The sequence below is a fragment of the Excalfactoria chinensis genome, chromosome 5, assembly GCF_039878825.1.
Source record: "Excalfactoria chinensis isolate bCotChi1 chromosome 5, bCotChi1.hap2, whole genome shotgun sequence".
NCBI lineage: Eukaryota > Metazoa > Chordata > Aves > Galliformes > Phasianidae > Excalfactoria > Excalfactoria chinensis.
In genome coordinates this window covers 16,237,893-16,264,926 of record NC_092829.1, presented here as the reverse complement: position 1 = coordinate 16,264,926, position 27,034 = coordinate 16,237,893, and the positions used below count along the sequence as shown (strand labels likewise).

The 27,034-nt window shown below is 36.8% G+C and overlaps 1 protein-coding gene across 3 annotated transcripts in view; it reads right to left on the bottom strand.

Annotated features, from left to right (window-relative positions):
- Positions 1 to 5,951: 5,951 nt before the first annotated feature.
- The window catches only part of GALC (galactosylceramidase), a 35,767-nt gene continuing 14,684 nt past the window's right edge, over positions 5,952 to 27,034 (bottom strand). For 2 of the 3 annotated variants that reach the window (XM_072338753.1, XM_072338751.1), the window contains exons 7-17: positions 25,497 to 25,627; positions 21,137 to 21,292; positions 20,300 to 20,424; positions 19,207 to 19,334; positions 18,704 to 18,793; positions 17,561 to 17,650; positions 16,302 to 16,446; positions 15,283 to 15,463; positions 12,209 to 12,372; positions 10,145 to 10,221; positions 5,958 to 8,437 (exon numbers count right to left, since the gene is read on the bottom strand). In XM_072338753.1, coding sequence (XP_072194854.1) covers positions 8,294 to 8,437; positions 10,145 to 10,221; positions 12,209 to 12,372; positions 15,283 to 15,463; positions 16,302 to 16,446; positions 17,561 to 17,650; positions 18,704 to 18,793; positions 19,207 to 19,334; positions 20,300 to 20,424; positions 21,137 to 21,292; positions 25,497 to 25,627 — 1,431 coding nt within the window. In that variant the 3' untranslated portion in view covers positions 5,958 to 8,293. Of the gene's footprint in view, positions 8,438 to 10,144; positions 10,222 to 12,208; positions 12,373 to 15,282; positions 15,464 to 16,301; positions 16,447 to 17,560; positions 17,651 to 18,703; positions 18,794 to 19,206; positions 19,335 to 20,299; positions 20,425 to 21,136; positions 21,293 to 25,496; positions 25,628 to 27,034 lie in introns of all 3 variants that reach the window. The other variant, XM_072338752.1, reaches the window with a different exon arrangement.

Here is a 27,034-nt window from a genome sequence, read left to right as displayed (position 1 = left end):
TTGTCTTCCAGTCCAACTAGATGCACAGGTGACAGGTAAACTGGATTATGATCAATAGGATGCTATGGCAATGAGATAGCTTCGAAAGCTGCCCATCAGTGGGTCTTTCTCTGCAGTTTCAGAATACCAAAAGTGGCACATACATTGCTATTCCTTTGCTACCCCACCAGCTGCTAGTTAATTATCATTCTTATACGTGAAAAGCTGATTCTGATTTCTTCAGCTGCCTCACTTTTTCCAGAGAACCAGCTGCTTTGAGAGAACCTAGGAAGAAATCAAAACTATGTTGTCATTATTCTTTCCAATTTGAAAGCTTCCCTGTAATTATCCAAGATTTTTTCCCCCATACCAAATAAACATTTTGTCACAGAAACTTTTTTTTTTTCCAAAACAGTTATAAAATGTTGAATAAATTAAGCATTATGAAGTATTAGAAATAAAAAAAAAAAAAAAAAGAAAAGAAAGAAAAAAAAAAAGAAAAAGAAAAAGGCTTATTATTGTATTCATCCAAATGAAGGTAAATATTTAGTCATACCTTGCTCAAATGATAAATGTCTTTTAGGTCTTGGCCACAACTCCTTGCTTGTAACAAAAGCAAGACCTACTTTCAGAATTAGGCTTAAACCATTTTCACAGGCATAGAGACTGATCTTCTATTTCTCAGTTGTTGAGCTGACATCTCCTAGCTACAGTCCAAGTTTTAGTATTCCAGTTCTCCCGAGTAAACTCTATTACATGATGCTGGCTTTCAACCATGCAAGCTATTATTTCCAAAGGGCAGGAGAAGTGTGTGGAATTTTAAAAAGCAAGGGCTATGTTTCTAGCATTTCTCGTCTGAGTGATAACCATAATTTTCATTTGGGGTAGCATTTTTATGAATGGATTTCAAGGCTAGAGAAAATAAATTAGTTTCACTGGCATACCATTGTACAGACAGGGAATGTCAGATACGAGAAACTTACACCCATGGCAAAAATTTTACTCCAAAACTGGTGTCAGGACTGCGTAATTCTTCAGTAATCCACAAACATATCAATTTCAGGTACACAAGGATTTCTTGCCTCCCATAACAACAGCTCTATTAATGCACTAACAACACTTCTGTGTTTGGCCTATGACTCTACAGGAGTATCAGTACTACTACTAAAAGCCAATTGTAAAACAAGGCTTGGCATTTTGTCCTCTATGTTTGAAGGTGAAGTCCTACCTCCTAAACTTAATCACCTGATTAGCTTTCCCTCCTTTTCAACAAGAAAGTAATAAGGACAGACTGTACTTAATAAGCCTTAATCAGAAATCCTCAATGATCTGACCTTAGAAGGGCTAACTGCCCACAGCTCCAGCTGAAGGTGGCTTAAATTCCCTAGCTTCTCTTCCTCAGAGAGCTGGTTCCATTGTTTTGCTTAAACAATTTTATAAGTAACAGAGGTTTGCTCCTCAGCCAGTTATTCCCCAGTTCCTACCTTACTCTCTTATTTCTAGAGACTGGCATAAGCCCTCTGTTTGATGTGGTATTTTCCATGTAAAGCTTCTCAGGAGAAGACTGTGCTCTGCAGAGCGTTATGTATTGCTCCCAGAGGCATTGAATTATAGCTCAGCTCTGTTACTAGGACTCCTTGTTATTAACTTTTCTGCTCTGTGCTGTGTTTTACAGCATGAAGCAGCCCAGGCGCCCACCAACAATGGAACACTGGGGCCAAACAGGTGGTTTGTCATTAAGAAAGGGAAACCAGAAATAGGAGTGCTTGCCAGCGACCAGAAAGAGTAAATTAACAACAGCAGCTCATCCATGCTCTTCTTCCTCTCTCAGGAGATAAAAGCTCCATTTTAAGTAAATTCCCCCACCAAATAACCCAGAAGAAATTCTTAGAAATGACTCAGAGCATTGCTAACACACTACCAAACCATATCTACATAGATGTCGTGAACATCCTGGAGTTATCTCACTGGCTGAGATGGAACTTACATGGTCCAAAGATACTTGTAAATAACTACTGTTCTCTACAGACCATGCCATACTTTGGTATTTCTTTTCCACTCTCCTGTACATTCTCCACTTATTCTAGCACAGTTTTTGGTAAGTGGTTTGTCTCCAAAGTACCATGAGTGAAAAAGAAAATCTATCAAGTTTTAATGATCATATTTCAGTCCCTTAACAATTCGTGGAATTGTTTCTTTCTCACTTTTGCAGATGAAGTTAAAATTGTACCTAGGAAAGGCAAAATGAGATCCTGAAATACTTCTAAAGATCACATTTTGTCAGAACAAACAACAGAGAAAAGAGCCACGATCCAAACAAGACAGAGCACCTAAGGGGCTATAAAACTAACAACACTCAGAGGAATTTCATCAAGAAAAATAGACAACAAACACACAGACAATATTAAGGTTATAAAACATTAAGTGAAATTTTCGTACTTTCTCTAAGACAGCTTTCCCTTTCATTAGACAGTAGGGCACAATACTCCCACAGAAAACAGAATCTTCCACCTCCACAGAATCTCATATGAAATACTGTTCATAAGAACTTAAGACAAATAAGCATCCAGCTTCCAGCCTCTTGTCCATCACACAAATGATGCACTGGTCCTTTTGAAAAGCAAACCTCACTGATGCCCTACGTACTGAAGAAGAGCAACCCCCATTTCAGTTTCACACTATAATCTCCTCCTTAATGGGAAACATTCCTCATTTTGCCTTCTAGGGACTAAAGCAAAGTGATACTTTCAATATCAGAATCTTGTACCTCAGTTTTCAGTTACACAAAATGCCTCTGGCTAATGAGCAAGCTTCAGCACTCACAGCTCTAACATAATTGAAAAGCAGAGCATTACTTAACCTATTTCTCATCAGTATAGGTGTTTCACCTCTGCTACCCAGGCCTATGTGCCTCCTTCTACTTGGGTTGGTCCCTCCTGTGGCAACAGAGAGACCATGTGAGCCCACAGTCCCAGATCTCCCTGAGGCAGCAAGATGCTACCAGCCAAGCTGGGCTGACATGGCCTATGCTTACATCCAGTGTTGACTGGCCACAGTCACAGCCGATGAAGGACATCACCTCAGGAAGCCTGGAGTGAAAGCAAATTTCTGGCTTATTAACCTAAGTACATAAAGCTTCCGAAAACCTGGCATGAGGGAGTGAATTGCTGTCTGTGTAATCACTGCTCATTTACTCCCATATTTCTGATTATGCTGTTCTGAGGCACTTAGTAACAGCCAAACCCTTTCTGCTTTCACAATCCTGTCCCCTTGATCTTGTAGGTTATCAGTCACCCCAAATTCAATCAGTTCCAGTTTCCATTGTGCTCCTTGTATCCTTCCTTCACACAAGCTTACATCCATCTCTCCTTCTCTTCAAACCTCCTTGAACAAAGGATCACCTTCTTCAAGGACAAACTGACAGTTTCTCAGCTTGTGCAAACATACCTCTTCATTTCTCTCAAAGTGCCTCTATCCCTTGCAGTTTGTTATTTTAAAATTGAAGGAGAATATTCGAGATCCACTCCTGAGAAAACCTTGAATTGCAATAACAATCTTACAGCTGTTCACTGTGGAAAGCTCTTACATGCTGTTCCTATCCATTGTCACATCTCATCTGGGGTTTAGTGCCCGATCCCATCCAAGTGTGTTTTCCTGTGCAGCCCCAGCTGGGTACACGAGGCTGCATGCAGCAGCCCAGGGGTGCAGGTTTCTAAAGATGTCATCTGAAATCAGAGCTTGGCATTAAAGAGGCTTTTAGGATACAGGCTGTAACAGCTCAAGCACATGAAAATCACAAACTCATCGTGCACTGAAAAAAGTCATTGCAGAGCCTTTCACAACCTGAACACACAACTCAAAGATTACTGAGACTCATCCAGTAGCTAAAGCTGTGCTTCTTGCAGCAATGGGACGACTTTGACTTTTTATAAAGACTTTAATCCAGAAAAAACACTGCAGGTAGAAGATGCTTTAGAAAGCATTTGTTTTTTGTATTTGTTAATATGCTTAGAGCAGATACAAATTTATATGAAAAGATGAATTACTATTCCTTGTAAGGAATGCCATAGAGTTTCGTGCACAGAAAGCTGTCCATAGTCTGGAACATTGTTTTTCTTCTCAAACAAAGCCACCTCCATCCTTATTGTCACAGCTCAATGTGGCAGGCTCTGAACCCATACAGACAGCTGTTTTTCTTCCTCATAATTACACTGCCATCTAGTGCCTCTGGTACAAAATGCAAAGTCCTCTCCACAAACTTGTCACAAAAGATAGAAAGTTTAAGGCTCATGTCAAATACCAATTTTTCATTTGGAAATCTATCTTTGTGATACCGCTATAGATCTTTCTCAGTATAGATCAGACTTTCTGTAATGAGGTTTTTTTTGTAGGCTGAAGTATGAGCTCACTGTCCTGACTATCTTGGCCGCATGGTGCTTTCAAATCCCACGTCAGTCACACTCAATGAACTGAAATAGCCCTGCTGTTTATCTGGTTTGGGTTAGGATTAAGAGACTTTTCACAGGGAATTAGGTCTCAGGAGGAAAAGGAGCAGCCACGGTTAAGCAGCAACGTGAGCGGTGTTCATTAGCTACAGGAATGCAGTGTTAAAGAAAAAAAAAAAGATGACCACAGATTCAGCAAGAGGACTAGGCCTTTAGTGCTCCTTTCACACCATTCTGCTCTTTCTAAAGCAACAATTACATCAGTTTCCTTCATGAAAAGAAAGGAGAGAGCCTAGAGACTTGCATTTCCAAGGGCATATTAGGTACTCCAGCATTTCATAGATGCATTAACACAACTCTCAATCCATGTCATGAGATATATACAGAAGCCATGGAAGCTTTATGTGTTTCTGTGTTGACACAGTTTTTCCAGCCTATCCTATCCATTCTACTGGTTCTGTTGGGATGCACACTGCGTTAAACACACCACACTAATTTCCTCCAACCACCTTGTTGGTGTTGTGCTTGGGTTTCAGCTCCCTGACTCCATCACTGTGAGAGTGCTGGACAGAGGAAGCACTGGACAACCACGTACTACTGATGGTACATGTGATCAGGAAAGTACACTTGGAGGGCAAACTGGACAGGAGGCAGCAATGTGCCCTTACAGCCCAGGAAACTCACTATACCCTGGAATTCAAAGGAAGCATGGCCAACAGGGCAAGGGAGAAGATCCCGCCCCTCTACTCTGTGCTGGTGAGACCTCACCTGGAGTACCAGATCCAGATGCAAAGTCCTCAGTACAGAAGAGACACAGACCTGTCGGAGCACATCCAGATCACAAATATGATCCAAGGGATGGAAAACCTCCTCTGTGAGGGCAAGATGAGAGAGCTGGGGCTGTTAATCCTGGAGAAGAGAAGGCTCCAGGCAGACCTGAGAGCGGCCTTCAGTACCCAAAGAGAAGGCAACGAGAAAGAAGCGGACAAGGTCTGTTGCAAAAGGAGTAGGGAAAATGGTTTCAACTAAAAGAGGGGAGATTTAAATAATTTTAAGTAATTAAAATAAGAAAATTGAAGGCAGATTCAAAAGGTTACTCAAGGTAATGTTACTCAAGGTAAGTCTCATGTAATGTTCAATAGATACCTGAATTGCACTACCTGCTTCCATATCTGTAAACAGACTTCCAGCTTAAGCCCATAAGACTTACAGTACTCAGCAGTTTTGCACAAATGACCCTTAAATACAATTTAACCCCTTTCGATAAAAGAAAAAAAAGCACACACAAAACCCATCACAACAAATGGGAGCAGAATGTAAATGGAGCACTATAAATAATGTTCAAATCAACAGCAAAAGTTCTGATTTTGCGATATTTGTTAACAAGGATTGTTTGGCACCGGAAAAATCGCTCCAATCCAGTTAACATAATGGCAATCATCTTTACCAGGAATCACAATGATAAAAACTGACAGCTTTCTTGCTGGAGGACATCAAGATCCATTAACAGAAGCATTCTCCACAAATAAAAGGGGTTTAAAATGCTTTATTTGTCCATTTGGAATGATTAGTATTTATAATCAACAACATAAATCCGCCCCCCAGTGAAAGACCTGACAGCTTGTTACTGGCAAGCATATTACAGCCTGCTGAAGGGTGAAGAATTACAGACATAAGAAAGAACAACATTATATCACTATTACATCGCTTATTCTCTTCATAAAACAGTTTAATCCTCTAACATTAATAAGTTAAGATTAGAAAAAAAAATATTTCCAGTGACAAAATACATTGTGCTTAGTACACGGTATGACAGTAGTTTATTACACTAGTGCATTAAAGGGTAGTAAAAAAAAACAACTGGACAACTCCTTTGGATAAATTGCACCTTTGCTAATCTCTCTTACACAAACACTTCTTGCAGCCCACACAAGCTACCAAGAGCCTTTCAAGAAACATGCTACAAGGAAAAAACCATCACAGCTGAAACAAGTTTATTCTGAGAACTTATTCTCCTGTATCCATATTACTTGAATATAAGGACCTTAAGTTAAATTCCTTCACATCTGGATCCCAGTGACATCCTTTCTGAAATCAAGCAAATAATGAACAGATTTGCACCCACGCTTAGACTACCAAAATGAAACTCAAATGGAAAACTGGCTTTCATTTTTTACCCAGTTAAAGAAACAGTTAATATTTGAAAGTCCTCTACAAGAGTTTTAAAGGTTAGACATTTAGAGCATTCTTCAAGGTTACAACACGTGTGAAATCCACACTTACGAATGATTCAGAACCAATTAACAGCGGTACTGGTATAATTGTTGAAAGAAATAAAACGCTCATCTCTACTTTGGAAATTTAGATCTCTCCAAAACCTGATCTGGAAAATAACCTTTATAAAAAAGGTCTGGTAATATTTTGTATTGCATTAACTCTACCTTAGCTGAAAACATCGAAGACTGAAGTCAATGCTTACTGAAATTAGCGTTCAAAATCAAGTGGATCAGAATAACATTCAGTATTAAGTTGAAGTATACTGCAAATCTTCCTCAAAGATAAGATACTGCATGCTACAGAGAGTCTCATACAAATACTAGTGCCCTGTCACAATTCCAGAACTACTTGCTTGCCTGTTAAACGGGATGCAGACATGGGATATGTTTTGTTGTGGAACAGACAGCATTTTCATTCAAAATGACCAACAGAAAAAACAGAAGCCAATTGATGAAGATACCATTTGCTACCTCACTTACTGGACAGGATGTTGTTTCAGTTATGCAGCCTGATGTACTAAGGAATCCCATTTGCATCCATCTTCTGCCACCTTATGACTGACGGCAAGGTCTTAAGATATACATATTTTTAATTTCCTTTAATGCAAGGACACGATAGCATCCATACCTTCTTTGTGCTACAATAACAATCAGCTGAGTAACATATTGATATACCTTAATTTCTGCTCTAAGTTTTAGATGCATCACAAATGAGAGATGGATACTCAAGCTTCTGGGAAGAAAAGGCCAGTTTTTCCATATACAACCCAGCATAAATTAAGGACCCAGGACTAAGTTTTCATTCTTGCACCATGCAAAAAAACCCAAACCCACCACCCACATGAAGGCTATCAATAATTAACTGCAATTTACAGTATCTTTTAATCTATTTCAACCCTTTCATTTGAAAAAGGAGGTAGTTGAAGCTTAAGGCACATCCTGCACTGCCTCATCACCCATAAGAGATTTCCCTTCTGCTCAAAAGAAATATTTTTAAGGCTAGCAATGAAAGTTAGAAGTAGTAATCAAACACACCCTTAGCGCTGTAATGTCTTGCCTCAGACTATAGCAGAAATAGACAAAACATCTTTTTTTTCCTTAATACAGGAAAAAAATAGGTTCTTCATTCAAGTGAAATCTGAAAGTGATCAAAGTACAGCTGTATGGAGCCACTGGTTTGTTAGGCTTACTGGTATTTCATTCTTACAGTGAAAGGAATGGACACAATCATGTTAGTGTTAAAAATGCAGCTTGAGAGGCCTTTATCCTCTGTTAAGTTTCAAAATCAGCTTAAAAATGAGACAGGAAGTTATGATCCTTGCATTCAAAAAGATTCAGACCTATGACTTTGTTTCCATCATTACCCTGAAGTAAAATTTACTCCCAGAATTCTAAGAGTAAAAATCCCATAGTGACCAGGGAATGAAACATAGTCATGTTGGTAACTAGTAATGTAAACCTTTAAAAAAAAAAAAAATAGGGTGAGAATTCAGGTTCTTTGTCAACAGATCAGTGTCAGTGTTAAGCTGTCCGCAGGGTTTGAGCTGGCTCTTCTTTGAAGTATGATGACATTCTCCAAGTGCAAAAGCTCCCTCATCTAGCTTCAACATGGAAGTTGTCAAACTGAGCAAACTCAAATGAACGAGTTCCAATAGCAGCCCAACCATTACTTGGTTTAGAAATGGTGACGTTCTCCCAGAGGGGATAACCGTTTAACAGTCCAGAGGCAGAAGTGCCCTGTCAGAAAAAAGGGAAAGAAAGTTAGCTTTGTGAAATCCAGCGATCAAGTGTATTGACACCAACACAATCTGTATGGCTGATGAGGCAAGTCAAAAAGAGGTCCAGTGAATTTTTAATTACATTTTTGCATGCTTTCTATGCAGAGGCTCTTCTAAATATTGCACAGAATCAGCCAGTTCTTATCAGCTCTGTGAAACGGATCTAATGCTTTTATGGAGTGTAATTAAAAGGTTTATCTTCCCCAAACTCTCAGCTTGTAAACTCAGTGCAGAATCTCAAAACCTTAAAGGCAAACTGTTTTTCCTCTCGCATCTGTATCACACTCCTTCAAATGCTCACATGTTTTGAGGGGTTTCACAAAACTAGAACTACATGAAACTATAAACAGTTCTCTTGCATATGACACACCTGGCATTAATTCTGCAGAATTAGACATAGGTCAAAATAAAAGAGTTGTGTGTTTCAGTCACCAAGCCAGAGTCACCAAGAGAAGGGGATTCAGGAACTTTAAAGTAGAATGTTACCATTGATGTTGAGAACAGTTTCGGAACTAGTTACAATTTATCTAGCCAGTACTAAATTGGAAGGGGGGTGAGGGAGGGAACATTCTAGATTACCTGTATTAAATCTATAAAAATTACAAACAGATAGACTGCTTTTCAAAAAGCCTCTACAATTCTTTTACTGCATCAATGCCATATTTGGCATATGCAAGTCTATAGCATCATGATTTGAAGACCAACATCACTGTTTACTGTTTTAGATAATTTACACTCATTTTTCATACTCCATGTTAGCAAGTTTTAGACTTCATTCTACAGATAGCAATTACTATCATAAATGTGGCTGTACAAACATTTGTGAATGGCTCAGATAAAAACATTCCTTTGTCTACCAATACAAAAGCACAAAGAGCAAAAAAACAAATAGAACAACCAGCTTTTAACATTTATAGACAGTTTGGTTGTTAGAGACTTAGCACAGAATTTTACAGTTGGTTACAGTACAAGATATCTTCAGCTGGGATTTAAGCTTCCCAATTATTTCAGGTCTCTTGCAGTTGTAAAGGTTGTATTAGCCAAGGGGCTTAGGCATCCAGCTGATGAATTCAAAACCTTTTAGTTGCAACAACGTCATGCCCAGCTAAATCACACAGGTATAAAGTTTGGTACCACTTTTCCCATGCTATGATAAACAAAATAAATGCAGAAACACCACACAAAAATCCCACACTTTGAGTAGGCTTCTAATCAACAATGGGCCTTTATTTATTTATTTTTTTTAAACATCTACACAATGCCCATGCTTTCTCTGCACAGGAAAAAAAAACTGCAGCTCGATCAAGCTCCTTAGTTCCAGGTTCTTAAAGAGCACCATACAGAGACTTTACGTGCAAAGAAAATTGGAGGGAATCAGATTTGTAAAACAGTTGAGTTTAGCAGCCCACCAAGAATTTTCAGAACAGAAAGCCAGAACATAATCTTTCTTTTCCAGTTCTTTTCTATACCCTCTCCAATTCTTCAAGGTCTTTTTAAAAACACAGGAAATAGAATACGATGTGTTACTTTTTGTTTAAATTAAAAAATGCATCAATGTTTTACATAGGATCACCTAAGCAAACAGTAAAATAGCATGCTTTTGTCTAAGCCATTTAGGAATGGAATTTTCATAACTGATTTTCCAGCTTCTTGACCATGCTCTTACCTGAATGCTGAGAGTAAGCGTGTGCCAAGCATTATCTCGGACACCAGAAAGCCCTTTCATTAGTATTTCTTCTCCAGCTGCAAAACACACTCAAGGTTAGCAAAGTGTCAATTAACTGACAGATAAACATCAAGGAAAGTTGTATTTATTTAATTTTCAGAGATGTTCAGGACCATTATCCTACTACAGAGGTGTATTCTATTATTCTGTCGGGAGCTTTTTCCCACTGAAATATCCAGTGCTTCTGGAGATTCCATCTACTGGGAGTACAGGTTAACCAAGTGTGACAGTAGCTGGTGCTCTGCTTATTCTGCTAATCTTTTTTTATGCATTAGAAGATTTTAAATTGGGAGGTTTTGAGATGCCACAAAGTAATATTATTTAATTCTAGTCAAAATTTATGCTAAGCTAAAATCAGGTAAGAAACCTGGGGGAAAAGAAAAAAAACAGCGAAGCTCTAGAAGTAGAATCTTCAATTATTCATTTGGCAGCTTCAGCTGTGAGGTAATTTAGCATGCAGACGTCTTCTTAGAAAAATATAAAGATGATGAAAAATAGCTATGGAGGAAAAAAAAAATAAATCTTACGGCCTAACAAGCATGCCCATCTGAAATAATGAGGTCATTAATCACATCCCCCTTATTTCAAGGAGGGAAAAAAAGTTATTCTCTTCTAGGCAATGCTGAAATGCCTCAAAAAATAAACAGTGCAGTTCATTCTAAACCCAAGTGTATGTACATATATATAATAAGAATCTATTATACACAGCTGAAAATGTGGTGTTGTGGATTTAAACATGAGGTTCCCTAGAAATCAGAGTGTTAAGAGAAGGTAATAGAATTCCTAAGTAACAGGTATTCTGCCTACCAACAGTGAAGGAGGAGAAAATGAGAAATGGGAAACTACAGCTACCAAATAGAAGAGGAGACCATTTTTAAGATCCAGTGAAGTGTGAAATCAGTTGTTACGGGCTGTATTCACATCAGGCATATTGTAGATCTATAAGGTGCATTAAAGTCAAACTATTGACAAGACTAATTCAAACGAATTCAAGCAATTGAAAACGTGTTTGAACAGGACTTTCAGATGTTTATGAATTATTACAACATTTATGCAACTCTTTGTGCCCATCAAGTGTTCTACATGAGCACATGTGAATGTTAGCATTACAAGTAGACAACTATACAATAAAAAGTAAAGTAAAAATGTTTGGTGGGAACAGTAGGCACTCATTATCTAAGCCAGATGTACATAAATGTTGATTTGCATTGCTGTATAAGACAGGACATGGAATCCCAAGATGGATCATCTTCTTAGAATTATTACATGAAAACAAATTAAACCTTTTTGTAACACTATATCCAAATATTTATGAAAAGAAAATAATTTACATTTACTACCATAAAATAGACTTTATCGGTAGACAAAGGGCTACAAAGATGATTAGGGGCCTGGAACATCTCTCTTAATAAGAAAGGCTGAGAGAGCTGCGACTCTAACTTAGAGAAGAAAAAGCAGAGGGGATCTTACCAAGACTTATACATATCTAAAGAGAGCATCCAAAGGCTGGGGCCATGATGGTTTTTGGTGGTGCCCAGGGACAAAACAAGGAAGAATGTGCACAAACCAGAACTTAAGAACAGGAAAAACTATACTTTGAGGGTTACAGAGCACTGGGTCAGGCTGCCCAGAGCAGCTGTAAAGTCTCCTCTGGAGATATTCAAACTCCACCTGGACACTTTCCTGTACATCCTACTCTAGGGAACCTGTTTCAGCAGGAGAGTTGGACTAGATGATCTCCTGAGTTCCCTTCCAACCCCTACAATTCTGTGATTCTGGACATATTTGAAAAGATATCCAGAAAGCTGAGAATGAGAAGTGGAGCAGCCAGTAACCTTAAAATGCTCTAGTCACATGCAAAATACAGCCACTGTTACAGAAAAACGAGCCAAGTTCATAGCAATTGCAGCTGAGTAATAAAACCAGAATGTTCATCATTTTTATCAAGGTCATCAATGCGATACATCCAGCTATCAGCATCCACTTTAGGAAAGGGCATCTTACCCAGGTCACTAGTGACTCTGTAGGTGCCATCTGCATAAACCCAGAAGAAAACTCCTTTGGTACGACGAACATATATCCCACCATTGTCAACTCTTCCAGCAATGAACACACCCCCATCAAGTGGCTTCTCTATGTAGATGTCACAAGTGACTGTCAGATTTACCCTGCAAGAGAAACAGTGTGTCTTAACAAGCAAAGAATGGAAACCTAAGCAGACAGTACAATTAAAAACATTATTGCACAACCACCTCATTGATGAAAAATTTAGCCATCTTAACTGGGATCTAAAGACAAGAGGTACCGATTCATCTACACTGATGACTTGTCAGGACTGATTGTTTCCACCTATTAGTTCAGGGACATTTTCTTAAGATAGTTAATTCTTCTCATAGACCAAAACCAAAACTAAGTGCATACCCAAGATGTTCCAGCATGTTACACATAAGATTTCCACCCCCCACACGAAAATCTTTCAGGTTTACAAAATTAAAAGTAAACTGGATAACAAGTTTCAAGACCAAACCACCATATCTATTGGGACTTTATTTCTCTAGCATTTTTACATAGGCCAAGTCCCAGGAAACTAAAACACTCTTTTATTAAAAAAAAGTTCCAAAAGGCTGAAATTGTTAATTTTTTTCCTGAGGTAATACTTCAGCTCAACTGTAAAGCACCACATTACACATTTAATGACAGCTATTAGGGAAAATAACCTACCATCAGGCAAAGAAATACCAGAACAATTTGATAGCACCTAGAAAATTTACCTGCTTCCTCTCCACTCCACAAACTGCAGTACAAACCTCTCACAAGTAAAAATTAACCAACTCTATTAATGTATGCTCAATAAAGTACCTACATTCTATATCTTTACTTACTGTTAGCATGGATACAGTGAAAAGGTCATATATACAGGAAGCTTCCAATTATGCACAGTTTTTCTTGTTAGTGGTGGCTTTTTATTTTTTAACATGTAGAAAACTCTACAATGACCTCAGCTGACAGATAAATCATTCATAATACGAGTTTTTGGCAGTCTTCTCCCCCATTTCTTACACCAGAATTGAATGAGATCTGTCTTACTACTGAAGTATCACTTTACTGGTACATACTCATTAGACAAGTTGTTCAAGATCTTTCTTACCTCCCTATGTATTAAACACAAGACTCCCACATTTTTCATGCTACTATGATGATATTAGAAGCAACACATGTTAAACAGCAATAATTACAGCACACAGCTAGGTTCATCAGAGCAAAACACTAAAAAAAATTCAGGAGTAGACACAAACTTTCATAGGATTAAAATCCAAACTAAAGTCAACTAAACTCTTCAGTGAAATAATAAAGAATTAATATTGATAACTGAGATCAAAACATCTCAGAAATTCAAAGAAAATATAGTTTAATATTTCTATAGTGTGCATTAGTGGTTGAAAATGTACATGGCAAAAGATCAGGCAAACTAGGCCTGAATTTGAAAACCTTCCTTATAAAAGTTAGAGGTGTGTAAAGCTTGAACAATCAGTTGAATATTCAAGAAACATTCAAGCCTTTATTCTGAAAAGACATTAATCCAGAAAGGAATAGACCAAAACGAAGTAGGAAGTTCCTGGAGATTTCAGTGCAGTAACACAGATCATGAGATACGACTTGCTCAATAAGGGGAAGCTGGTTATAGGGGAAAACATGAAGCTTTACTTAACACAGGACCGCAAAAGTACGCATCTGGTAACTCAAAAACAACCTCCAGCTACAAGACAGTAGTATACTTATAGGCTGCAGAGCAAAATGATTCAATCACTTATCAAGGCCAGAAATAAGAAAAACATATGTTCTGAAAAAGCATCACTGATCTGATAACATCAAACTATTTTATCTATTTTTTTGCTATGTTCTCTAAAAAGAATTTAAGTCTCTTCCAAATGAAAAACAAACAAACAAACAAAAAACAAACAAAAACACTTAAGCATTGAGTTTATTATTAATTACTGTTACTAAGCCAATTATTTAACAGGTTCTGATCCAAATGCTCTTTAAATATTATGCTAAGATTCACTGCTTCGTTCAAAATTATCACCAGAATAGCTCCTGGAATGAATGCTAACTGTTCTCCAGTAAATCTTGCTACACCTACCCAAAAATACAACTGTTTAAATAGTAGGTAAATTGAATACACACAATTCTAGGAACTGCTCAGAAGATGGCAGTCTGCAACAACTATAACAGAATTAACTCCCAAGCCATCACAACATGAGAGATCAAATTAGTAATAATCAAGCTAAACAATTCCAAATCAAGTTAAATAGATGGAATCAACTTATCGTCTCCTTTAAAACCAGTGGAAAGAAAATCTGTGCACACTTCAAAATTCAGACTGCTTTTTGGTTAGTACTGTTTTAACCTAGTCTTCCTAGTGAGCCATCATAATGGATGTGAATCCATTATTCTCAAAAATAGCTTGAACAAATGTGCCCCATAGAAGTCTAGGAAATCTTTTCCCGAGGCAGTGGACCACAAGGACAAGACACCAGAAGATTAAATGAAATCCCACCTTTGGATGTTTTCAAGACTTGTTTAAATAAGGAGTTGTTGACCTGATCTATTAATAGTGATGGAAACTGAATCACAGAATTATCAAGGTTGGAAAAGACCTAGAAGATCATCTAGTCCAACCATTACCAATACTTCCCAGCTAAATCATATCCCTCAACACAACATCCAAACGTTTCTTGAACACTCACCATGGTTGGTGACTCCACCACCTCCCTGGGCAGTGCATTCCAATGCCTGACTACCCTTTCTGAGAAGTAATACTTCCTAATGTCCAGCCTGAATCTCCCCTGGTGCAGCTTGAAACCATTCCCTCTACTTCTATCACTAAACAGTGCCATGCAGGGCTCAAGAACTTAAGAAACTGTCTTTAATCATCATTTCTACATGACTATTGATTGTGTGAAGGTAAAAACATTCCATGCAAGAGAAATGAAGTTTGAAAGAGATCAACAAATTATAATGCATACAGTTAGGGACAACATTTCCTCAGATGTCACCAAAAAGAAGTATTTACATACCACTGAAAGTTTCCTATGATGCTGATTGTCTGATCTGCATCAGAAACCCAAGTGATGGGCCGCTGAATCACCACCTGTCTGAGTGTGAAAACGTGATCTCCTGGGTCAGAGCCATTTACGAAGTACTCAAATACACCCGTCTGATCTGCAAAATTTGGAGCTTCACTGAAAGGCGGATTACCTGTCCAGAGAATAAAATACATCAGCGCCAAAACATTTTTCTTTTGTGGACCTTGATTTCAGAAGTTTCCCACTGAAGAAATCCTCCAGACTTCTGATTTACTGCATCAAAGTACACTCTTTTGTACTTCAAAAACATACAAAATGAAGTTTTAGAAGCTGGAAGCAGGACCATTTTTGTAAATATATGAACAAAGAAAGTTTGTTTTCAAATGGAATCATGGAACTAAGTTAGAGTTTAAGCTGGAAGGGACCTTTAAAAGTCCTGCAAAAAACAAGGATGCTCTCAGCTAGAACAGGTTGAACTGGTCCAACCTGACTTTGAAGATCTCCAGATTTCCTTGAATCCAGTCTAAATCTTCCCTCTCTAAGTTTGAAATGACTTCCCCATATTCTGTCACCAGAAACCACGATAACGAGTCTGTCTTCTTCTTTGTAACAGGCCTCCTTTAGGTACTTAAAGGCTGCTATCAGGTCTCCACAGAGCCTTCTCTCATCCAGAAGATCTCCATCCCTCTCAGCCTGCTCTCAGAGGTGATGTGTTCAATTCTTTTTATATTCCTTTAAAAAAAAATTAGTTCACTACATTCAAGATATAACTTTGTATCAAGAATTTTAAAACTGGAGCAGCCACTTAGTTAAGAGCTGGAATTAAATTCACCTTCTTGGAAGCAAATTATACATAGATAAATTATCAGAGAAACAAGAAATGAAACACATTCAGATTACTTCATGTCTTTTACATCAGATGATTCAAATACCACAGCTGTTCTGGCCTATCTATAATGAGACTGTACCTATGTGAGACTTAAGCTTTTGAAAAGAGATTTCTGACTTACGAATATTAAAATCATCTTTGTAATTTGAAGGAAAGGGTTGAGGTGGTGGAGGCTCTGGGCAGCTACACTTCCTTCCTGTCTGAAGTGTAGTTAAAGTATAGACTTCATCCACATCCAGATCTAAAGAAAATCTTCCCCTCCAGACCTGGAATTAAAAGAAAGTTCAAGATGCAAAAATCAAATTGCAACTTAAAACTATTCAAGCTGATGAGTTCAAAGATATCCTCAATTTAAGGCAGAAAAAAATTGTGACTATGTTTAATATCTGCAGGCTGTTTTTCTAAATCTTTTTTACTTCCAGGTAAGTTTGTATACAGCTAGTAAAACTTTAGTCAAACAGAACTAATAAAGCAAGCCTTAATTATACAGTTAAACACAGAAGTCCCGCAGTTCCAGTAATGGGGGAAACACACACCTGAAATTACACACAGTACTAGAATACTCCTTTGTGGGCAGGATTTAAGTCACATTAGATACAACGCTCTGTTTTTGAGAAAGGCTACTCTTTCACAGTAGACAGTCTGAAAAAGTATATTTTAATCGAGTTTGTGATGAATGTCCCATATTCTCATATTCTTAGTACTTTGAGTAGCACAAAAGAAAAAAAAAAGAAGATCTCAAAGGTTCGCTTCTCAAAAAATATTTCTCATAAATGCATCCAAGCGAGCAGATACTTCCCAAAGTTTTGGCAAAGAACACAGGCAGAGGCCAGAAATTTGGAAGGTTATCACCTTCAGGCCACATAAATACTACAGATATTATCCCGCAAATACTTTTATAGCAGGAATGAAATGCTAAACCTGACCACTTTTAACATTCAGCAGATGAGTATGAGTAGTTAGGCACAACAAACAATGCTGAGTTACACTATACTGACATTTTATTGTACTTAAATGTATAGGTTGAAAATGCAGTAAGGTGGGACCAAAAACTGGAAAAAAAAAAAAATGAAGACCGCAGATGTCCTTATTACAGCAGAACCACTTAAATCATTAATCTCAAAGAACATATCTACTAAAAAGCTGCAACACTTCAGACCTACAAAACAATTTGTATTACCAGCCCAACCAGCACTTATTTTTATGAATTCACACTGAAGGCCACAAAACTTCTCTCTGAAGAGAACAGTAACCTCAAATTATATCGATGTGTGGGATTCTATTTCTTACTTTGCAATTCTATATTGTAAATCAAAGTATTTTTTTTCCAATATCAATTCTAAAAAAGTTACAATAAAGTATTAAAACTAATCAACTTACCTTTACAGGATCAAGTTGCTCAAAGAGACTGGACTTTGCAAATTCAAAGCCAAGCTTAGAGTGCCACACCTGAAGAGTTCTCAGGAGATACTACAATTAAACATAACTTTAAATTAAAAAAGAAACCAAAACAACAACCATTTTAATTTGACTTTGAAAACTATCAGTGTCTAACTTTTGTTACTTTAGAATTTCTGATCTCATCAGTAGCCACCAATTAACTCAGACAATCATTACAAACCTTACTTATTCATAAGTAACCCAAAAATAATGCTTCCTACTATATTACGCTGGCCCAAAATGTCACAGGCAGATTCACTGATGCTTGCTGAATGTTTATGGATACACCAGTTGATGTGAGCACAGCGAGGTGGTAGATGGTAAATTCCAGTAGTGGCAACAGCAACATGAAAGACATGTCACCAAGAAAGAAAGGCAGACTTTTATAAGCACAGCATACAGGCTATTGATCACAGCTGGTTAAAATTCAGAGCTAATGGTGATGACTATGTTGAAAAACAGTATTTTGAAGCTGAGAATTTGCTCTATCAAGCTGTGTGCTGTTGTTGCACTCTTTGTATTATGTGTTGTTGTTTCCATGGAAATAAATAGGAGGCATTACTTTCAGAGCTATTTTTGTATATCAGTAAGCTATTATCCTAATAATACAGTAATACTGCTCATATGCAACACAGAGATTCTCAGCATATCTTTTCATGGGGTAGAAGAACAAAACTTGCATCAATCATATAGTCAGCTGCATCATATAATTACTTTCCCCAGAAAGCAAATAATGACAACTAGAAAGGTCACGACCATGCCAGCTAAACTTTATCAGCATTTCAGAGCATGTAGCTGTAGAATAAATCCTAATGACAAACCAAATTGTCTCTGTTTCAGCAATTTTTTTCTTCCATATACACAAATATGTTGAGAGTAATAATAATATAAATTCAGTTATAACATTGTGTCTTATGGTAAAAGGAGAAGTGGAACATTTAAAACTTCAGCAGGCATATAACCGCTAGTACAGGAGGTGAACAGTTCTGATCTCTTGATATCTTGTCATAGTTTATGTGTATACACAAGATGCAGTACAATTGACAGTACAAAAGTGACCAAATGTATTCAATGTCTACTTACAAAAGACCCTCTGAGGTAGAAAGTTGCTCGCTGAGGTGAAACTCGGAAGTGAGGCAGTGGAGGTCTGATACATTTAGAGTGATTATGTGTCTGAAGAAAGGAAAGAGCCAAGAATATACGTTACCAGAATCTATCAGATGCCAGTGTTCAAGAAAAACACTGTACAAATAATAAAAAGCAACACAGGATGAATTTGCAAATAAATTTTTCACTATCTTAAAGATGATTACTATTACATGAACTATAATGATAATTTTTTAAACACAGCTTTAAAAAACACAACTTCATTTTCTCCCAAAGTCTGCTATAAAATAAATATTAATTTGTGATAGAATGATTATACAATGTTCAGATAGGAAAAAAAAAAAAAGGACTTCTGGTGATCTCAGTAACAAAACTACTGAAGCGTTATAGAGGATCTTCACAGATATGTTATAAATTGAAGCCGGCTGCTTGTAACAAAATATTTCCTTTATTTATTCTATTTTGTTGATGTACATTACCATTGTTTCAATTATAATGGTAAGGTTTCCTAGGCCATCTGTCAGAGCTACAAAGCTTCCACCTCCTTCTAGGTGTCCATCCACTTGCAAGTATGACCAGCCTGGCTGAGTAAATTGTGTTGTGTGTGCTGGGACAGAACAAAAATCATAAGAAAAATATTTAAGATTTAATAAAGATAACTACCAATTCTAGTCTAAGCTTAATTTCATATACAAAAATTATTTCCAAAATGAAGTAATAAAATTTCCAAAAACAATTCTACCCATACAAAAGATTACAGATTTATATAAAACATCTGTTCTGTGGCAGAGAAAACAAGTCAAAGTACAGAAGAGCTTCTCCTCAAATAGTAATCAAATATATGAGGTAGGGCTTTTTTCAGCATGAGAGACTGGCAAAGAAGTGCATGACATCATGAAAATCCTAACCAACACAGAAAAAAAGATGTGTTCAGGTGTCTCAAACTTTTCAGATGATGTTATAGCCATTTCCCACCCCCCCTCTACCCCCCCAATGCTAAGCAACTAGCAGAAAATTAAGACATTTGCCTCAATCTTTCTTAATGGCACTGCATATGCCATCTGCTCAGTAGGGCTGTGGCAAAGACAGTAAAAGACTACAGAAAAACTGTGGAGTAGTCAGCGAATCCTTGTTTTCTGAAGACACAGCATAAAAGTATTTCCATTGTCCTACGTTCAAAGAAATGTTGAATTACAGAGGTCAGGAACCTCAAGGTTTTTCATTCTTTTTTTTTTTTTTTCAGATTGAAAGGTACCAGATGTCTGCTTCAGGATAAAATAAAATAAAAGAATGAAACAGAAATAACTAGGAAAGCACACTAACCTCTACACGCACTTCAGATCAAAATACTTTACTAGCGATAGCTGTAAAAAGCAGTTTATTTCTGCATATAACCTAATGATCAAATTTCCCTTTTTTTAGATCTTTCTGCTTACTACTGGAATAAGCTTTTTTGCCTTAAAGTATTTATAAGACTTCCCATGAAGCTACTTTAATGTGGTACAAAAAATAACGCAAGTAGAAAAAAAGAGACTGGCAATGCAGTCATAAACACTTTTTTTTTCCTTTAACCTGTAATCCAGATAGGTGCTTCTACTTTGTAGTGGCCACTCCATGGTTCTTGTGCTGTCATCAAACCACATCGACCAAAGGGCAATTCTTCATAATAACTTGCCACTAAATTCCATGCAATAGTTCTGGAAAAATAGGTTTGTTTTGATTGTTATTCATATGGATAGCATTAGATCAAGATTATTAATTAATATAAGAATTTACTCTGATTTTTTCCTCCAACATGCAATGAAAAAACAAATTTCTTTTTTTGCTTTCTACTGTGCTTTGTTTCAAGTATTCCAGGTAAAAGAATTTATCTTCATTAATCCAAAACAAACTTAGATAAAAGCTAAAAGCCCTGAAATAATTTAGCTCAAATATCAATGCCTTCATTTGTAGTTTCACTGGAAAGAAAGTGTGTTTCCTATTCTGTTTTCAAACTGATTTATATAATTTCCCAGAATTCTATTTGGCAAGAAAACATACAGAAGATAATAAAGATATCAGAAGAGCACAGCAAATTTCAGAATGGATTCTCAGAAAGAAGTTGTACAGAAAAAAAAAACAGAAAATCTATTTTAAAAAAACCTATTACATTTAGCTGAAGACAAAAAACTCTAGAGACCCTGAGAAGTATACAGCTAGGTTAACTTCATTGCTATTTTCCTCCTGGATTTTCTTCAAGTGGTTAAGGACAATAGTCTTCAAATCTCAGAATATCCAAATTCGGACTGACAGAGGAAAGAGTTTCAGTTTATCTACAGTTTTAACATAGCAGGCGGATGTGTTACATGTTACTTTAGATAATCCTTACAAATGAAGTTCTAAAAGTTACCAGGAATACACAACACTTACGCGGTCATGTTTCCATTTACGTAGTTTTGGTTTAGGATTCGTGCCCAACAGCCTGCACCTACTTCATCGTTGAAAGTACTATAATCTTCTGAAGCCCACAGTTTCTTCTGAGTTTGTAGGGCATTTGGCACTGTTTCTGTCCCAGGATAGTGAGCCCTACACAATATTTTAAGAAGAAAGAGCACTTATCACAAAAAGAGAAGGCATAGCTTCTGTTTGTATTTCCAGGCTTAACTGCTCTCCTCCAAAATGAAAGTTAAAAACAAACTAATTAATTCTATAAAAACAAACTAAATTCTAATAGAATAGAGAACTTGTACTACAGAGACATCTGTACTATACCACAGCTTATTGCATTCCCATCAGTACAAGATTACTTCTTTAAAACATATCAGCCTAAGTAAACCAAGGCTAAAATACTCAACACAATTTCTGCAGCTGGCTAAAGTACAGCTTTATCTTCAAATTGACCTTGATAGCATACTACAGTTACTTTTACAAGTTATCTTATAGTGTCTTAAGCAAACTTTTAAATAATTATAAATTAACAGCAAGATACAGCACAGGAGATTACAAACACTCCATTGCATTTAAGTCTTAATCGCTGAACATGAACTTGGCTCTTCTTGCACACCTTTCTAATAAGCTCCGCTAAGTGGACTATCAGAGGTATAAACTGAAAACAACAGAAACATAATGAAAGCTAGTTTTCTTCACAAGACTTTCCTTAGTGCAAATACAGATACTTTCTCCCACATAAAGACTACTGATCATATTCAATCACAACACTGATTCAATGTGGCAAATTATCATGGATGAAATAAAATCTCTTAAAACATTTGCAGAAATCACGGTCATTCCTCTCAGTTTGGGCACCCGCTGAACACACTAAATGCATGCTATAACTAAGATATCAACTGGAAAGTATAAAGGTTTCTTTTACTAATGGGCTGAAACTTGACAAATTTAATCAATTAATGAATCAGGAAAACAAAAAAAAAAACAAAACAAAACAAAAATGAAAAAAAGAGAAAAGAAAACACAGGTATTTCTAAGGTTGATCGTTGGTTTCGACTATTTTCACCCCTATTCAAAAACAGGCAATTTCCCAGAGTTGTAGTCCTTCACACTTACCTTCACTAGAGGTAATGTAACAGACAGTATTACCTTAGTACCAAGTGAAGGTTTTTGTATAGGCATAAAGCTTGCAATGACAATGCAGAGAAGGAATAGATCTGTGCTTGTACACTCCATGTCCCTAAACTCTTAAGTACTGTCAGCATCACTGCCAAATAAAACTATAAGCAGTATCTTTGCTTCATTTAAAACCCACTTGTTTATAACATTCACTTTTTGTCCCATTGGTCTGCAAGCAGGTAAAACAGTCTCACCATCAGTTAGGAAATGCATCCTTTTTCTCTACTCTTAGACACAGTTTCAACTACTATTAAAGAAAATGATTTACACCATATTTGCTTTTCACTCAAACACAGCTGTTAAACGAGACGGTTTTTCCCCTAATTAACATCTAAACTAGTTCTAAGAAAGTAGGATGTGATTAATTTGTATTTAACTCCCAATCCATACGAAAACTACGTAAGTTTTTAAAAAGAAATTATTTTTAAGAGAGTTAAAACCACTGCAGCATGTCCACTTTAAGACCCACCCAAATGAACAAAGTCAATATTTGCCATCTGCTTACAGTGCAGACTTTCACAAGGGTACATGTTGATATATTGAATTCAATGTAATTAAAAAAAAATAAAATAAAAAACAAAAAAGCCCCACAAGACCAGGCTAAAAAATTCTTCTGGATATCTGGTGCCACCCTACAGCCTCAGCAATTAACAACTAGCAAAATAAAGGAGAAAAGCTGTGGCCAGAACAGTAGGCTTTAGTCCTTCAGCAGTCAGAACAATCTTTTTACCGCACTGGAGAATAACAGAAACATAAAATAATTGACAAATAAGGACCACTAACATCTTCAGGAAAACAAGACTCCAAAACACATACTCTTCCCACTGCCTGAGAAGATGAATTGTAACGGAGTACTTATGCCTCATCCTTATAGATATGATGCTTCAAAAGCAGTAGTGGTATTTTGGATTCTCACCAGGGCCTCTAATTGTTCCAGTGGTAACAATAATTTTTAAATGTTTTCTCAGGTAGAATGTGTTTTATACAGATGATGAAGCAACATATCTCATGTGAAAAACTCACATTTGTCTGTGAAGAGCAGCTACATTAATCAGTGTACAAGAAGCAACATTAGGAAAAACCTTATTTATTTAAGGACTTAGGTGACTGCACTGCAGAACTGCCTACAGTGATTTCATTTAGATGGCTTTCTTAAAAAAAAGAAAACAAAAGCCTTTACAGTATCTTTTATTTTGCATACAGCAATGTGCTAAAATGGAAAAAATAACAACAAAAGACAACTACATAATACTCTTACTGTAACAAAGCTTCTCACACTATCTCTGGCCTGAAATGTACTTGGGACAGTTGTAATTCCATTATTATAGGTATCACATCATGGAAAAACACTGTATTGCCACATTACTCCTAGATTATTAATTTCTGCATAATTAAGTTTTGAAGAAATTGTATAAAAGTCTTGGTTTCTGTGGCATCTACGTTAAACTAAATGCACATTTAAAAACAGGCCTGGTTAAGAACACTGATGCTTTTAACTACAGTGACAGACGTTCTGAATTCAAGTAATAAATGAAAATTTCTACTGTACTCACTGACACTCTCTAACATGTTTATTTTCTCTCAACAAACAGCAGGAAAAGATGGAAAACTTTTCAACACAGAGAGTCTGAATAACTTGGTCTCTAACTTTATAACAAGCAAAATTGAACTAACTGGTTTACACAAAAAATTCTACATCTGAAGAATTAGTGTGGAAACTGCAACTCCATCTTTAAAAAAAAAAAATCCACCCTCCTCCACCACAAAAGTTATGATTTAGTTTAAACGTATGATTAATATTTGCTTGTAATTTATTATATTTCATTTCACCAATAGAATTCATGCAGCTATGATAGCTCTGAAAAGCTGCTTGGAAATGTCATGTTATAAAGAGCCTTGGTTACCTGGGTCATTTGTAAATTGGTGAATACCCATTAATAGTTTAATAGTGTCTCTTCAGAGCTCCTCCTTATTTCTAGCCACTGCACTGTCCTTAAAGTTTGGATGCAAATAGTGCAAAATAACAAAAGTAATAGCTGTAACTAATTTCCTATCCAGCTCATCTGATGAGATCTCACTGATTCCAAGTTCGGTTACCAAGTCCAAGATGTTTCTGTTTTTTTTTTTAATTTATTTTGCATATGCACATAAAAATCTAGCTGGCTGAATTTTTATTTATTTACAGTTTCAAGTTACAATGAATTCCAACAATATTTCTGGAGAGATTCTGTGACGAAACACACACCATTGAATGCCCAGTAGCCAGCTGATTATCCATTACATAAGTCTATTTCAGCTTCCCGCTAAGTCTGAATCAGAGTAGGGACCATAAATCTTTGATTTCTCACACAGACTAAAGTAACTATAGTTTACTGGGATAGCATGAAAATAGTTAAGCTTCAGGAACTGACATTAAGTGCTGCTGCCAGGAAAGCAATTGAGCTCACTACAGCAACAGCAGATTTATACCTGTCAGGGTGAGTTGGTAATTGCCTTCACTTATTGGCCCACATGGGGACCCGCATGAAATTGTTAGGATACTCTTGTTCAGAATGAGAGGAGGGGTTGATTTTACCAGGGCACTGACTCCTATTTATGTTTGATGGGAAAGTCTTCATTTTCACGTGTCCCATGGGTTGAACAAAAAAGACTAAAGTTGAAACAGGAACAGCCATGTCTGAAATACGTGATTGGGTCAGCCAAGTTTACGAAATATCATAAATAAAATCTAGAGCTACAGTAAAAGTTAATGACCAGATCTTACATGTTTGCATTCAGAAGTCAGTAATCAAATTTAGTCTACATTTGCAAAACATGATCGTCAAGTGATGAAAACATATATAAATACAGGAACTGAAGCAAGCTTCAGGGTAAAAAGATTTTAGTAAAACCCATTCCAGTCAACAAAAGTGCAGCCACAGCAAACAAGATCTTGCACACTGTAGGAAACCATGACTCAATTAAAAGTCTTAAGCTGCAAGCAGGCTAGGATTTGAGCTCTTGACCAGACTGGGTCTTACTAAACCACTTGACATAGGTTAGTAAAAAAGACTAAAGCATCAAACCTGTAACAGAGGGTACAGCTTTGGCTGTACTATTTATAAGCAAGCAAAACAAAGACAAGCTGTGAATAAACCAGCAAGATAAAAGGAGAACCCCCTACCCAATGACATCGACCACTTCGTGGAGCTCAGAGTCAATCAGCAAGACAAAGGAAATGGGCTCCCACAGTCTATCGCTGGCTATGATCCTCACCTGCTGCAGACCATTCTTATCCAGTGTGTACCTCAAAAGCTTTGGGAGGAAAAGAAAAAGAAAAAAAAAAAGCAAACAGAGAGAAGGAATACATGAAAAAATGTTTTTCAAATTGTCAAAAGTTTATACTGGGAAAGGCACCGGCTCCTTCAAGACCCTTTGAACATACTCAAAAAAGCCAACAACAACAACAACAAAAAAAGCCCCATCATGATTCAGTTCTTGTTCTTATACTGGAACAAAAATCTTTTAGACCAAACAACATGTAATAAAGCGACTGTCAACCACAAACTGCTTTCAAAAAAGGAATCTTCTGTCATGCCAAACCCCAAATTACATAACAAAGTGAAAAACATTTGGTGGTTGTTTTCTTACATGCACACAAAGCTGCAGATGAAGTTGAGGACAGACAAAACATTTTCATGCAAGATATTCTATTTGCAGATCAGCCACTTCAGTGATACAGTGCTGAGGGTTAGGCTACAAGAACCACAAACAGCAGGACAAGGACAACTAAACATTAAAAGTATAGAACTTGTAGAAGCAAAGCTAAAATTAAAGGATTTGGACACAACTATTCTTTCATCTAATCAACTATTTCAGTTTAACAGCAAAGCAATAACAAGTCAGCATTTCCTAAACACAACCAACAGAAGAAATAAGAGTAACCCTAAACACATAGATTACTCAGCTGCATCTTATTTCAAGCATTATCATTTCAACCACTGTATACTTCTCAAGAAAGGCCTCGAATATTACTGAAACAAGTCTAAAGTCACATGTGAGCAAAGCCAACAACAGTTTCTTGGAATTCAGAAGGCCCCTAAAAAGCATTTTCTGTACTTGTAATTCAAGTAATATGAAATGCCTAACTATTTTCACAGTGTGTATATTTCTACAACATATAATCTTCTCTACCAATGGATACTACCTACAAGATAAATGATTCAAGATCATCTTCACAGATTACCATCTGAATAAGGTTATTCAGTCTGACAACAGCATGAAATATGTTCTCTTGACCCAAAGCCTTAAGAACATTGACTGAACTCAGTATTATATTTGCACTGCATTTTTCCATTACATCTTGTACTAGAATACAGCAACATTCTGTTTGCAGGCTTATACACATCAAGGCTAAAGCATTTAGTGAGTAGAGTCTGTTCCCAATGCCTACAGAAAGAACACAGTAGCCCTGTCTTCAAGAAAGAAGAAGCTACTGGCTGTCAATCTACCCTTAGTTCCTGATAAAGTCAATAAGAACAGGTTTTCTGGAAGCCATTTCTAAACACGCAAAGGGCAGGAAGATTACTGGGAACAGTAACCTGGATTTACAAGGTGCAAATGACACCTTGTCACCTTGACATTTGGGGGGGGGAGGGGGAAGAAAGAAACAAGATAAAGGGTAAGAAAACATGAGCACAGTCAAATATGTAGACTAAGTTT